Source organism: Euprymna scolopes, chromosome 9 (assembly GCF_053919585.1).
Source record: "Euprymna scolopes isolate OS-2025 chromosome 9, ASM5391958v1, whole genome shotgun sequence".
NCBI classification, from domain to species: Eukaryota; Metazoa; Mollusca; class Cephalopoda; order Sepiida; family Sepiolidae; genus Euprymna; species Euprymna scolopes.
The window spans coordinates 169,410,847-169,426,720 of record NC_136490.1 but is presented as its reverse complement, the minus strand read 5'-3'; the positions used below and the strand labels follow the sequence as shown (position 1 = coordinate 169,426,720).

Genomic DNA, 15,874 nt, shown 5'->3' with positions numbered 1-15,874 from the left:
TCCTCCTACCCATCTTATAAGGTAAACCTTATATTACGTAACATTAGGGGCTGGGTTCCAAGAAAAAAAAAACCTCAGCACCTTAGGACAAATACCACTAGGGTGGAAACGCAAACTCGAACCTAGCTCCTCGTCGGATGCACAATCTAGTGTTGTGCACCCATCTCCTATCAAAGTCTATGCGGTGCAATCTGTTCCAATCACATCTGATTTTCATTTTAAGTTGATGCTTAAAATAAACAACCAGATCCTGATCGGAAACAGATCGCCCCTCATAGACAATGCCCAGACGTGTAACCCACGTCACTAACCGAGCTACCGCTAGGATCGCTAGAAACACCGCCCGTTTCTCCCTGTCAAATGGCAGGTCAACATTGTCGACTACGTACGCTAAATCAAGTGGCACCGACCGCTCAGGGTCGATGCGAGCCGTTACCTCTCCGACATACTGCTAGAGACGCCGCACTCCGCTGCAAAGAAAGAATGCGTGTTCTCTCGTCTCCTCCTCCTCTTCATCATTGCAGCGTGGCACGGGGGATAATAATATTCACTATCCCTACAATCCCTGGCTAGTCTGCCAAAGAGTGGCAAAGCGTCCCGGACTAGCCTCCACGTAATTGAAAATTCTGAGTTATGTATGTAGCTACTTTATGCTTGTGGCTTTGCAGATCAGGCATCCCCAAGCCTCCCTCGCTAAGCTTCTGTGTACAGAGCTGCCTGCGGACATACGGCTTTCCTCCCATCCATAAAAGTTTGAAAAGAGGGGCTCTAAAGCCTTACAGTGTTCCGCAGGAAGGGGAAGACCAGATAAACGGTAAAGGATCAAAGGAAACACGTACGTAGCACATGCCTCTGCGCGACACTTTAAGGATAATTTCCTCCAAATCCAAATCCCAACCGACGAATCGACCTTAGTCTGTACTTCCGACCAATTCTTGTCCAACTGGAGATCCAGCCCAAACAACATACCGAGGATCTTTACCGGGCCATCAGTCCAGCCGAATTCACCTGGAAGGGAGTTTACCCCGGTCTAGGCGCTCAACCGCAGACCAACTGACTTGCTGCAATTGATCATTGTCCCTGTGACAACTTCATATTCAGCGATCGTCTCTATCACCGCTTTAATATCGCTACGTTGCGCAATGAACACGTTTGCCACCAGGCAGAGCTATGCTGTGCAGGACTGGTCTCACCGCCTCGTCCCTTAATTTGTGAAGGAAGGGTTCCAACGCCAGGTCATACAACAGAGGCGACAGTGGGCAACCCTGCCGCACCGACCGGGAGACCGCAAAGGGCTCCGACAACCTACCATTTACTTGCCCCACTATCACAGGATCACGATACAGGGAGGAGATTCACTTGCGGAAGTCCAGACCAAAGCCGGCGGTTTCCACAACAGCCCTCAGGAACCCATGGTCCACCCTGTTGAATGCCTTGGACTGATCTAAGTTGATCAGCATGGCTTCAGTGTCGTCTTCTAACCCCTCTAAGATCGTGCAAACCAAGTGCAGATTGTTCTGAATTGATCGACCCTTCACAGCATAGTTCTGATCTGGTTCGGCCAAGTCACCAATAACGACCTGCAGTCGGGTCGCAAGAACGCGAGACAGAAGCAGAGTAATGGGCCTATAATCGTCTAGATTCCCCTCTCCATGTTGGTTCCCCTTCTTCAGAAGCATGACTACTCCTTTGGTTACCTGCCTCGGGATCGAATCCTGGGCAAACCAGTGGTTAAACACGCCCGTCAGAAGGGGCATAAACATGGGCGACAGCCTCAAGAACAATTCGTAGGGCAAAGCATCAAGGCCCAGAGATTTGTTGCGGCCAACCTGCTTCAACGCAGTAATGACCTCACGCTCCGTAACCATCCCCTCGCAGCTAGCCACTCGGGCCGCAGTAAGGCGGGGCGAGCCAGCTAAATAGCTGCCAAACTCGTGGCCGCAGAGTCTGGGTAGTTGGGTGAAGCGCTTCTCCAAATGTTGCCGAAACCCATTGCAGATCTCCCGTGCCGACACCAGAGAGTGCCCTTCCAGGTTTTTCATCTGCCAGATGTACCCATCCAAGCCGCGTCTAAGAGCGGCCTTACGCTCAACAGCGTCAACGTTCACGGTTTTGTTGGAGACTCTGTTTAACCTAGCCCTAACTACTTGACCCTCATATGGCTCGCTAGCCAAGCGATTGAGGTCCCCCTTAACTAGAGCTAGATCGAGAGACCAGTGTGAGGTCGGGTACCGGGGTCGCCACCCCAGCAGTAAGTGCAGAAGCAGTCACAGGGTTTGCCGCCCTAAACGACAACCCCAGTGAGAGATCAAGATGGGATGCTACTCCAAAAGGCCACCCTAATTCTAGGGGGAGTTCAAGGGCAGCTTCAAGAGAGAGTACCCCCAGTAGCACGAGCAGCCAGCAAGACATGGAGGAGGAAACAGCAACAGAGGTCAGCGCTGAAGAGGCGGCGGCAGCAGGCCCTTTTTACATGCAGAAGAGGACCGAACAGGCTCCATGGAGGACGCCGGCGACAGTGGTGGCCTAGAACAGGCAACAAGTAGTGGAGGCGTGGAGTCAGTTTGTCCAAAACACTCAACAAGGGGGTGCCTTTCGGGACGGCACCCCTCAAACCCTTCTCGGCACCTACACCTGGGGTGTCCCCCAAGGTAGCAGGAGCAGCGGCCTGCTCCATCTATTTTGATGGCCCAAGGCCCAACTAATGCCCTCCGATTTGGAAGCTAAGGGGACCTTCGCCTAAAAAGGCACGTCGTTTTCCCTTGGTCCTGCCGGCTGCTTAAGCACTAGCTTGACCCCGGACTACCTGCAACAAAAAGGAAAACGAAAACAATTAGTAATTTGCCCGAGGGCAATAACAAAAACAATCACAAAAAAGCAATAACAAGCAAAACTTTGTGGGTCCAAATCCCCAAGAAGGGGCTGGTCCTTGCGAAGTCAAGTGCAAAAAAAAAAAACAACTCGGACACTTGTAGCGTGGACCGCAGAGTAAACTTTGGTCTTAGCCAGCAGAGGCCGAGTGTTGCCAGTTGCCGCGTGCATGGCAAATGGCGAACTGATTGAATCCAAAATTCGACGATTTTTATAACAGTTTTGCAACGTTTTGATTGGTTGTTTAGCACAGCCGTTGGTTATAAAAATGATTGGCGAATCCATTCGTCTCATACCCCCATCAGAAGTCTTTTGATTCTGTGCGGCATATTATTAGCGATTTCTCCTTTCTGTCTCTCTTTCTTTTCATTTTTCGTCACGCCTGTTTTTCTTTTTTACGTGACACTTTTTTCTTTCTACTTCTTTCACTGTTATTTTTAACAGTTTTGAAACCCTTTGTTTTAACTGTTTTTTAACGGTTCGGCTATGGCCGCTTCTGCGAGCCAGACGCCTGTCGTCATGAGTATGGAGATGGAGAACGCCGCAGCTGCAACGTCGAACCCGTGGACTAAACCCCCGAAAGTGGACATCAACGTCAATCAGTTCATCGAGAAGGCAAAACAATGCCTAGATCAAGTAACAAGTACTGGACTAATAGTGAACATCTTGAAATTGGAGGAGATAAGAAAACGGTGCCTAACACTCTTTGTGGTAGATAGGAAGACAAAAAAGGTTATAAGAGCAACGGTCGACATCATTATTAACCTTTTGGCCAACGCCGGACTAAGGCCTCTATGTGTCATCAAGTGCAAAGGATATAACACATGGAGCGCACTCTTCAACTCCTCACAAGAGTGCCTCACTATTTCCCAAGAGGAAATAATTACCCAACAGTATATTTTAAGAACGGAATACTTGGGCAAAAGATGCACCACAGTTTCAGCCTTCCATGTGCCTCACCACATCGACGGTGAACACCTAGGTGCCTTTTTCTTAAAATTTGGGGAGATGGTCCACGTGGAAGTAGACGAGTTCCACGGAGTATGGGCCTTTGACATACTACTAAACAAGGAAGATTTCATGAGCATCCCTTTCTTCCTGGAGGTAGGCGATGAGAAGCTCCCAATCATAGTGGCTGGCAGACGTCCCACATGCTGGCACTATGGTGAGATTGGACATCTCACATCAGAATGTTCAATCAAAAAGCCCACACCCAACACAAAGAAAATAATAGGCCAACACTTGGGAACCAACACACCAAAAAGTGTTCCCAACCCAACTACCATTGAACCGACCAACACCAAAGACGAGACCCTCAGAGGAGAACCATGGCAGATCGCCCCTGGGAAAAAGACCCCTGGACGCATATCACTCGACCAGATGAGAGAAGAAGCGATGCTACAACATGACCCTGGCAAGGAAAAATACATTGAACTGGTGAACCTCAAGAAAAAATTGGACTCAAAAAAAAAAACACCCCAATTCCCATGTAAGTCATCTCCATCAAAAAATACTAGACTCATCACTAACCCCACCATGCAGTCCTCCACAAAATCCAAAACTCTTTCCCCTTTCAAAATGCCTCCTCCAGTCACAACTCCTGTCCCCCCCAAAATGCCCAAACTAATACCACTAATCCACTAAAAAAACATAAACCCTTCTCTCCTGTACCAGCCACCTCTAAGTCCCTTCATAACACTCCTCCTGTATCTCCAGAAAAAAAAAACCTACTAACCCTACTAACACACATACTGACATGGACACTACCCCCTCACCTGAACACAAATAAAAGACCCTCTACCTCCCCGGAAAAGATATTTGTATTTTAAATTCAGCTGCCACAAACAACAACAAAAACTTTAAAGGTGCAGACCTCAACAAGCTAATTGATTTCAGGGAGGTAAGGGGGAAGCTAATAGTCATCCCACCAATTTCCCCAAAGCAAGATGCATTTTAACAGTCATTAGAAAAAAAGAAGAAGCTAAAGACTTATTGCGGGAAATTTATTCACTGTGTCCCGTGAAGGTTATCCCACGTGGTTCATATTAATAAGCCTAGAAAAATCAGGACATGAAAAAATAAAGACAAGGAAATACTTTTAAGAATAAAAAAATATTGACATTTTATTGAGGGAAAAAGAAAGCATAAGGGTTGGGGAAAGAAGGCAGCAAAGCTGCAAAGTTCAATTATTGAGGAAATACAGTTTATATGTTCACCAATTCGACTGCCAAAAAATGTCCTTATGGCAAGCACTAAAGGCTTAATTAACACTAGAGAGAGAGTACAGAAATAAAAGAAAATTAGAATAAGAGAACTTACTGCGTAAAACAATGATTTCGTTTTTCTAACCTTTCTTTTTTTTATCTTTATATATATGTGTGTGTGTGAGTCCTTTTTTTTTTACATATATATTTTCTTCACGCCACTCCAAATCGATCTGTCCTCACTTCAGTGACAGAATCCTTTAAAGTTCTTTGAAAATAATCCTTGAATTTGAAAACTCAACGTTGTTAGGTAAAACCTCCGTTCGTCCTTCTTGTCAGATGAAATTCTCACTGGTTAGACATTTCGGTTTCCTTACGCCGACATTTAATCGCATCTCGTGCGTCCAGTTTAGATCAATTCTTCTTAGAATTGATTCTTTCTTTTCGAGTCAACCAACTTGATTTGACTCTTTCTAAAACTCATTATTCATTCCTATGAACAATGAAATAACTTTACTATTTTTAAGACTTGAATGTCTGAGTAGGACCAGAGTTCGTAACTTGCGTGTTACCCTCGTGGAATCTCTGTCCAAAACTGACTTTCGCTTGTTGAATTTTCGCGGGAAAAGTATCTCAATTGTGGCGTGATTCTTTCAGCAGCAGCAGCAGCTCGTTAAAAAGACGTAAAGTTAAAGAAGGAAAGAAGGGAGGAAAGATAAAAGACAACGACGAAAAGAAGGAAGAAATTAAATTTCTGACACTCTCCCGAACAAAAAAAGAAAAAGAGAAAAGAAAAAAGGTGGACATATTCCAACTAATACCAGAGATAATCAGGATTTCTCTCTTTAACTGATCTCTGATGTCTAACAGGTCTAGACTGATCCTCACGAACTGATTCCACAACATTTTCACCTTTAGGAAAATCATCACCTTGATCTGCAGCAGGGGCTTGGAAAGAATGAGTTATAGAAAGTTCCAACGGGAATAAATGTTTTATTGAATGCTCTTGCAACGTATCACCTCTTTTAATCAAGGCAGATCTCACCAATCTGTCGGAACCTTGGGTCAGTTTCATCACCCTGCCCAAACTCCAGTGAGGTCTAGACTTAAAACCTTTTATCAACACTACATCATTCACCTTTATTTTGTTATCAAAACTAGACTGGTACAAATCACTAGATAACTCTCTCAAACTCATCAAGTACTGTTCATACCACATAGACCTGAACTTATTCAAAATGGATTCTCGATATTTTAAACTATCGATTAAATCTGACCTACTAGGAGGTTCAATAGAAGACATCTCTTCATCAAAATTCAGAAACACAGCACAGCACTTCCAGGATATGAACGTAGGAACGCGTTGGGAATAATAACTTCCAAACCCTTATCTGTCAGTTCGTTAACCATAGACTTGATATCTTTCAATCGGTTTCTCGTAAACTGACACTTGGTGTTGATGGTTTCCGACAATAACCACGACAACACTACTTGTGCGTCGACAGCTACTATGATTTCCTTGAACAAATTCGGGAACATCTTAACCAAAATAATTACATGTTTAATGCCCAAAAATACAGCCAACAATTCCAACGTAGGAAGGGTTCTCTTGACAGAGGGAGCCACTTTAGCTTTTGCAAAAAATAAGTTAGCCCTTCCTCGTTGGTACATATATTCGACAATTCCGTAAGCACGGTTCGAAGCATCACAGAACATAATCAAGATTACCGGCAAATCAGTTTGAACCGAACATCTATTAAAACCAATGTTTTGAATGTCCTTAAGACTCTTTTGAAAACTATTCCAAAGAGATAATATATCATTAGGAATTGCTTGGTCCCAGCCTATACCTAACTTCCATACTTGGCTCAACATGATTTTTCCCTTTATAGTAATAGGCAACACAAGACCCAACGGGTCAAAGATCGAAGAATTCACAGACAACATGTCTCTTTTAGTTGAGACTACTCTCTCAACACCTCCGCTACTTAATTTCATTTCATCCAACATCGGATCATACGTATAGCCCAAGACTTTCTCACATACCATACCATGAGAGGAACCATTGTTGTCCAACTGTATACGTTGCGAAACTATTTCGCTGTTACTGCTACAAGTTTTCAATTCGAAGCCACCCTTTTCCATGGTAGTTACTGCTTCCACATATAACTTCAGCAATTCAGACTGCGACTGGTGTGTTTTAACCAGATTATCGACATAGAAGTTATTCAACAGTATGTCACGGCAGGGTCCTGCGGCATGTTTTTCTACATGATATTTCACTATATAACACAAAATGAATGGGCTGGACACAAATCCAAAGATCAAAGTGCTGTACCTGAAACAGACCAGCTCGTCCTCTAACTTCAAAAAGAAGCAGAAACGATTCTTGTCAAATTCGTTCTTCAATTTGACCATCAAAAACGCTTTTCTAATGTCCGCTAATAGAACCAACGTATCGGTTCGGAATTTGAACAAAAGCTCCAGCATATCAGTGTACAGGTTCACACCCGTATAGGCGCAATCATTGAGGGACGGCTTACCACCCGTTCTCAACGAACAATTGAGCACAGGCCTTATTTTTGTTGTGCACTGTGATTCAGTTTTGTAGACAGGACGATGGGGTATCCAGGTATACTTGGCAAATTCTGAAGGAGGCACATGAATTCTCTCAATTATGCCTTCGTTCTCCTGATCAAGAAATACTTTGCAATAATCAGAGTACAGATTTTTGTCAGACAATTTATTTACTACTTTGTCTAAGACAGCTAATGCCACATTATAACTAGACGGAACTTCGTTCAACTTATCTAGGTTCCAAGGTAAACTTACTGTTATATTCCTAAATACTTAGGAAATAAAGACAAACGTGAGTTACACCGAGTGGTATGTGTAATGGGGTTTATTCATAATACAGAAACGTAAGGCTGCTCGCCTAAGGTAAATAGAAGTACATAGTAACAAGTATGGGGAAGAAAGTCTGATAATCAACACGTAAGACTATCCGTCTTACTGCGACTGCTTGTCTGCCGCTGTCTGCCCAACAGTCCAATATATATATACAGTTTGTAACCGGTGTATAGCCAGTTATGTTCCTTCACAACACCTCCCCCTGAAGCTGAAATCTTCCTGATTTTAGCTTAAATACCTCTTCCTTTTAGGGTCAGGGCTTAATCTCCTGGTAACTTTTCTCTTTCTTGCGCTTTTCCTTCTGGTCAGCGTTACCCGGGGTAAAGGTTTCTGTCCAGCCCGTATGGTCGGTTCAGGCGAAATATTCATTGTTTGCGGTACACACGCTGGTTTTGGTATATCAAAAATATCGCACAATGTTTCCATTGGTGTCTCTTCCACATTTGGAGACAGTCTGGGACGTATTTGATTTCTGTGTCTTTTGCAGACAAAACTTAATCCTTGGATGGTATAGACCATGCTCCCAATCCTTTTTTTGATAATACCTTCAACCCACTGATTTCGTCCATTTTGAAAATTTTTGAAATATACATTTTCACCTGGGGAGAAGCACTTGGTATTAAGGTTTTCTTTTTTGAAAACTTTCTTTTTCTCTGGTAGCAGCCTATCGAAGACAGATCTTATCTTTCTTGCAAACATTAGCTCAGCCGGGGAAGAATTGACATTATTATTAGGATTTGGTGTCACCCTGTAAATTGCTAAAAATGTTTGAATACATTGTTCGTCTGTGTCCGTAGTAAGATTTTTCTTAAGTGCCCTTTTAAACGTATCTACAAATTTTTCGGCCAACCCATTCGATCGTCGATGGTACACAGGTGTTGTCATATGTAGAATATTTAGTGAGTCACAGAATTCTTTGAATTCATGAGCAGTAAATGCTGTTCCATTATCGCTCACTAAGGTTTTTGGCACTCCAAAACGGCTAACAATTTCATTAAGCGCACTCACAGTGTTTTTTGCTGTTGGATGTCTAAACTTAAATATTTCTGGCCATTTTGAAAAAGAATCTACAATAATCAAGTAAAAATAACCATTTATAGGTCCCGCATAATCAATATGCAGACGTGACCAGGGTAGGTCCGTCTTTGGCCATGGCGTCGTTTTTACTGGAGGATCTCGAGCTGCTAATTGACATCCTCTGCATGTCTTGACACATTTTTCAACTTCCTTGTCCATACCAGGCCAGTACACATATCCTCTCATAAGGGATTTCATTCTCGAAATGCCCGGATGACCTGTATGAAATTCCTTCAGAATTTTCCTCTGTAACGTTAGTGGAATTACGATCCTCTCACCATACATGAGCACATCTTCACAGATGGAAAAAGGCGTTGTTTGATCTACCTTTTTATTTTTTTTTATCCATCCCAATTGATTTTTCATTTTCTTAATGAAAATGTCATTTACTGCCTCTTTTTTTATTTTTTCGAAAGTTACCGGAAGTTCACGTATCATATTACACATTGAACTTGTACATTCACTTTCGTCTTTAAGCGCAGCAATTACCGTTTCTTCGAAACTTTCGCTTCTTTTAGGGATCAACCGTGATAATGCATCTGCGTGTCCTAACTTTTTTGAGGATACATGTTCCATCTTAAACTGATAGTTTAAGAGGGTTACAGCCCATCGCTGTAATCGATTCGCAGTATGTGTGGGAATGCCTTTCTTTGATCCAAATATGGTAAGTAGGGGTTTATGGTCGGTTTGCAAAATAAAAGATCGTCCATGGAGAAATCGATTGTACTTTGTAATTCCAAATATTATCGACAGCGCCTCTTTTTCAATTTGGCTGTAATTTTTCTCCGCTGCAACCAACGTTCTTGAAGCATGGGCGATAGCTTTTGTCCTACCCTCCTCATACTTGTGAAGTAATACAGCGCCAACACCGTAATCACTGGCGTCCGTTGCTAGTATTAGTTCCTTTTCTGGATTGAAATGTGCCAATGCTAAGTCTGACAGTAGACATCTTTTGATATTTTGGAAAGCAGATTCACATTCCTTATTCCAGTTCCATTTAACACCCTTTTTCAGTAACTCGTTAAGAGGAGCTCTTAAATTATGTATGTTAGGGATGTAAATTGCATAGTATTGAACTAATCCCAAAAACGATTTTAATTTTGTCACTGAATCTGGAGCAGGCATCTTTTCAATTGCTTCAGTCCTTTGTGGATCCGGTCTTCGATCCTCTTTGTCGATTATTTGACCTAGATATTTAATTTTTTTCATAAAAAAATCGCATTTTTCTGGGCTCAATTTAAAACCAAATTCCTGTATTCTTTTGAATACTTCTTTTACATGCTTCTTATGATCTTGCAAATTTTCACTTTTAATTAGGATATCGTCAAGGTAGGCCATTGAAAATTCCAACCCTGCCAGCATCGTGTCCATAATTTGCTGGAAAATAGCAGGAGCAACCTTTAATCCAAAAGGAAGCCTCTTTAGCTTAAAAATGCCCTTATGAGTATTTATGCCTAAGTATTTGGAGCATTCATCGCTGATCTTAATTTGCAAGTAAGCATCTGAGAGGTCTATCTTAGAAAAAATTTTTCCTCCGTTAAGCTTAGAGAACAGATCTTCTGCGGACGGAAGGGGATAATTATGGTCCAATAGACAGTCATTTAAACCCGTTGAAAAATCTCCACAGACCCTTATTCTGTTATTTTTTTTCTTTACATACACGGTTGGACTTGCCCAATCTGTGTGGTTAACTTTTTCAATGACTTCCAGTTGTTGAAGTCTATCCAACTCTTTTTCGATTGCGTCCATCGCTGAAAAAGGCACATTCCTTTTAGGTTTGAATACTGGAGTGGCATTTTTCTTTAATTCAAATTTTGCCTCTGTCTTAATACAGAGTCCTAGTCCTTCGGCAAAAACATTGGGAAATTCAGTTTTCAAATCCTTCAGGAAGTCTTCCCTTTGGTTTGCTTTTTCTGCAGTTAAAACGTTACAAAACGAATTTATGGGTTTCTCCCATAAATTAAACAGGACAATCCAATCTACCCCAAACAGGCATGTATTCTTTCCTGGTACGACGTACACTTTGGATTTATGAGTCTGGTTAGCGAATGTCACTTTGCATTTTAATTCTCCCTTGAACTCTAATCTTTTGCCGCACACACTTCTCGCCGTCTTTCTGGTTTTCGTTAATTCAGGTCGACCTATCCTTTTCCATATATCTTCATTTATAATACTAATATCTGCACCGCTATCCAGAAGCAATGTAACCAGATGTCCATTTATCCGAACATCAACATATTTCCGTCTTTCGCAGCTTTTTTCTTTATTCATGCGAAGCGTATTTACATTATCGGTCCCTTGTCTTTTCTTCTGGGCACAGTATGTTCCCTTGTGACCTCTGAGACCACATTCATAACATATTTTGTTCCTAAACCAGCAGGTCTTATTGTTGTGTCTTAAACTACCACAACATTTACACTTTAGCTTTGGGTCTTTGTATCCTTTAAGGATCCTGTGTTCTTGGAACCTGGACTTTCTTGTGGTCCCTTGCCTTTTTACTTGCTGCACCTTAAAAATATTTTTCTCTTCAATGCGAGTGTTGTCTTTCTTTATGTTAATCAGACGTTGACACTCTTCAGTGACTTTTTGCAATGTTATGTTAGGATCCGCCTCCATAATTGTTAGGATCCGTGAACGTATATCTTTGTCCCTTGGTGCTGTGAGACCTTGTACAAAGATTAAACATTTAAATTGGTCTGCGGAAATTTCATTCAATTTAAATGATTCGCATAAACAGTTCACAGTGCAAGCATATTCTAGATAGTCTTCAGCTTCTGCCTTCTGAATGTTCAAACATTTGTATCTAGAGTGAAATAGGCTATCCCTTTTATCAAATATTTTCGACAAGGTACTAATTGTTTCCTCGAATGAAACCTCCTCCGGTTTTTTTGGTAGAATTAGATTTGCATACTTGGTGTTTTCATCAGTACCCAGTTTTTGTAGTAGCAGGGTAACTTTTTCCTCATCGGTCCAGTCTAAACATCTTTTCGTAAAAATTGTTTCGTATCTTCTGTAGTATGCAGGGAAAGTAACACCAGTATCCGGGGAGTAACGAAATTCCGTTAGTGAATTTGAAATACCCTCGGCAGAAAAATTAGTCTTCTTCCCGGTCGACGTTAGAATTAGCTTTTCTAAATTCTTTTGCTGTGTCGACATTTGTCGTTGTAGTATGTTTGTTTGTTCTTGTTGTGCCTCTAAAGTTTTTTGTGTTCTTTCTTGTTGTTGTTGCAGCTGTTGCTGTAGCTGTTGTTGTTGAATTTGTTGTTGTTGTTGTTGTTGCGCTAAAAATTGTTGAGTCATTTTTGTCTGTTCCTGGATGCTAAGGGCTAGAGCCTTAGTTAACTCTGCTAATTGTTCCATGTTAGCTTCTAGTACAAAAATGTCTTTTCGAATTCTACACAATAATTCCAAAGAAAAATCGTAAATTTACGTATATCGTAAATTAGTAGCAATATGCAGACACAACACGTTTCAACAAAGTTCATCCATAGTAATTCAACAGGCTTTGTAAAATAATTCTTTTTTTTTTTTTTTTTTTTTTTTTTCAACAACGTAAGTTCATACACAAAATATTTCTTACTTCCCACGACAAATAGTTCCAATTATTTATATAAAGGCAATAACAAACAATTAATTTTCCAAAAAAAAAAAAATATATGGCTGCCGTTCCCACGTGGCATAAAATGGTACAATAGTCGTTGTATTTATATTTTTTCTTTCGAAACTCGTAATCCTTTAGTGTAGTTTCGAATTCAACTTGCGACCATTTTTTTTTTTTTTTTTTTTTTTACTTGTCAAAATAAATATAAATTCCACTTTACCTTGAACATGTTTCTATAATTTCTTGTGAGTTCTTTACGAAGAAAAATCCGTACTTTTCGCTACTTTAGGTAGGAAAAATTTTTAAATTCATTGACGCACGTGGTCAAAAATCCTTGTGTAGTTTGTTTTTTTTCGTAAAACAAAAAATCCTTGCATTGTACACAGTCCTTGGTACGGTAATTTATCTCTGTTAAGAGAAAGAACATCCTTTCGTCGCCATTGTTATATTCCTAAATACTTAGGAAATAAAGACAAACGTGAGTTACACCGAGTGGTATGTGTAATGGGGTTTATTCATAATACAGAAACGTAAGGCTGCTCGCCTAAGGTAAATAGAAGTACATAGTAACAAGTATGGGGAAGAAAGTCTGATAATCAACACGTAAGACTATCCGTCTTACTGCGACTGCTTGTCTGCCGCTGTCTGCCCAACAGTCCAATATATATATACAGTTTGTAACCGGTGTATAGCCAGTTATGTTCCTTCACAACACTTACATAGTAGCTTCCGTCACGATATTCAATAGACGAACGAAAATCTGCTATTTTTATTTTATCGTAGCTACTGCATACCTCATCTGTAACACCCAATGTTTCGAGATTGAACATATTCTCTATGGTCCTATCCACTGCCGCTTCATCAAAACAACTCCAAGGATCCAAATGATTCGATTTAGGCTCCAAAACAAAGTATACATGAGTAACATTACACGACGAAAATTTCCCTACAACTCGATTGTAATTCAAGCCAGCCTGCTCCCGCACAGAACAACAGGATTTGAAGTCCGAAACGTCTCCAAACAAAATCATTCCCTGAGACGAACTAAATGCAAATCCGTCTTTAAATTGGGCTAGCTGCAAGGGGCCCAAAAACTTGATTACATCAATACCAATCAGACCATGGACTGGCAGCATGTCGTTTTTCATACACGAGAAATCAGCAGCCAATTTCACCTCGTCCTTTCTCAAGTCAGATATCACACCGCCTAATCCTTCAATTTTAAAGGACAGGTCTAAGTGTTCATCCAACAAGAATGAAACTTGCCTTGATTCATCCTGAAATTTCACACGGAGATCTATCTCCTGCAGGTCTCTTACTTTATTACCCAAAAAGGTCTTTATAAGAAATCTGCGACTTTTCATGGGTGAGGACATGGAAATCTTTCTTATAAGTCCTTTGCAGAGGTAAGATCTCTCACTGCCGGTATCTACCAAACAGTTAAAGGACACATCCTTGCCACCCACATTAACCGAAATGTTAACTACAGGTAATAAGGACGAGCCACTGGTCATCCAACAAGCGTTAGAAGAAACAGTAGGCTTGACCGCCATGGGACACATAACGCTACGGTGCCCAGGTCTATTGCAAGACCAACACAGCTCAGACTCCCTTCCAATGCAAGGACAGTCTTTTTCCCCATGGAGATGGCTGACGCATCTAGAACAAATCACTAACTCGTTACACCTTCTCAACTTGTCCTTAAACGTTGGATAGGATTTACACATATGAGCCTTGTGATCATTACTTTTACAAAAACAACATCTATATTTGACTTTAGATGTCTTGACGTGGAAATTCTCCAACGTGGAGGGTCTTTTATCTGGTAAGGAAGGTTTAAACTTGTTATTAGACCTTTTTACAGAGAAGTCTGGTCTACGACTCCCAGGATCATATTTACAGAGCTCAAGAGTTCTAATAATATCAGTACAGTTATCCAAAATCTGCTCCAGAGAAGGGTAATTATTGTTCACTTTGTGCACTAATTCTGTTCTAAAGGTAACGGGTAATTTACCGAATACGATATGACCCAACAATCGATTTCCCGGGGTACCGCATTCCAGAAAATCAATACTGAAGGAATTCTTAAATTTGTATGCCTGCGTCTTCACGTCAGTCAAGAATTTTTTCACGTCCAAATTACTATACAAACGATCAGTATTCAATAAAGACGAGAAAATTGAGTCCACAACACAACTCTCATCTAGGAACTCGTTGGAAAGCAACTCTAATGCAATCTCGTAATTTTCGTCCGATACCGATAAGTGTTTAACAATCTGAAAGGCGTAACCCGTGAGATGGTTTTTCAACACGACCAATCTCAACGAGTCACTATCCAAACTGGATACACAATTCAGGAACTCCCGGTGAAAATTTAAAAAGGCTAGCTTATCTGTCTCTAAGTCCCTATCATTGAATTTAGGACAGACGATAGAAGGGGTAATATTTACACCCTTGACTTTATCACTCTTCTTCAAACAGGTCTCCGATTCTTCAACTTTGGCAGGTCTCAATCCAGCCAATTTCTCCAGAGCTTGTAATCTAAACAAGGCACAATCCTTGGAGAAAGTTTCCACAATGTCTTCTTCGACATTATCATTTAAATAAATATCGACTAACTGTTCTTCCAACAATGCCGCGTTCGACAAGTATTCTTCAACCTGATTTTTACATAAAGAATATTTGTCCTCTCCCACTTCACGAGATGATTCTATCGCTTCTAGCACTACAAGTATTTTATTCTTATTAATTTTCAACTTCTTCAACAGAACATCCTTTGGCGTCGCAGCCATTTTATTTTCAACTAATTCTCACTTAACTTATCAATACTTGAGATAAAGAGAGAGAGAGCTACCACATAATCTATGACGTCACTCAAAATGGCGCCAACCGTTACCAATCAAGCCAACAAGACAAGATGGCGCGCACAGAAAGTCCGCCAAAAAAGAATGATGCAACAACCAAAAGAATTAAGACTATCCCAAAATGGGAAATAATATCTAGAAAAAAGGACAGGCAGATACAGTCTGGTGAACATAATACGAAGAATAAGTTAACAGCTTGAGCAGAACCAACCCTAAATTATTTCCAATAAAGGGATAATCCTATATAACGTTTCTCAAGCTTTTGACAGAAGAAATGGTATCTCCCCAAATCTTGTCCGATAGGAGGAAAATAACCATTTCAGGTAAGAACACTGCCAATAACTAAA

At 41.1% G+C, this 15,874-nt stretch overlaps 1 protein-coding gene across 1 annotated transcript; it reads right to left on the bottom strand.

Moving 5' to 3' along the window:
• Window positions 1-6,392: 6,392 nt before the first annotated feature.
• LOC145284704 (uncharacterized) lies at window positions 6,393-15,455 on the bottom strand. Its single transcript, XM_080133595.1, has 2 exons — window positions 13,458-15,455; window positions 6,393-7,766 (listed from the first exon to the last, which is right to left on the bottom strand). Exons 1-2 carry the CDS (start codon window positions 15,453-15,455, stop codon window positions 6,393-6,395), a joined length of 3,372 nt encoding a protein of 1,123 aa, XP_079989721.1.
• Between the last annotated feature and the right edge of the window lie 419 nt (window positions 15,456-15,874).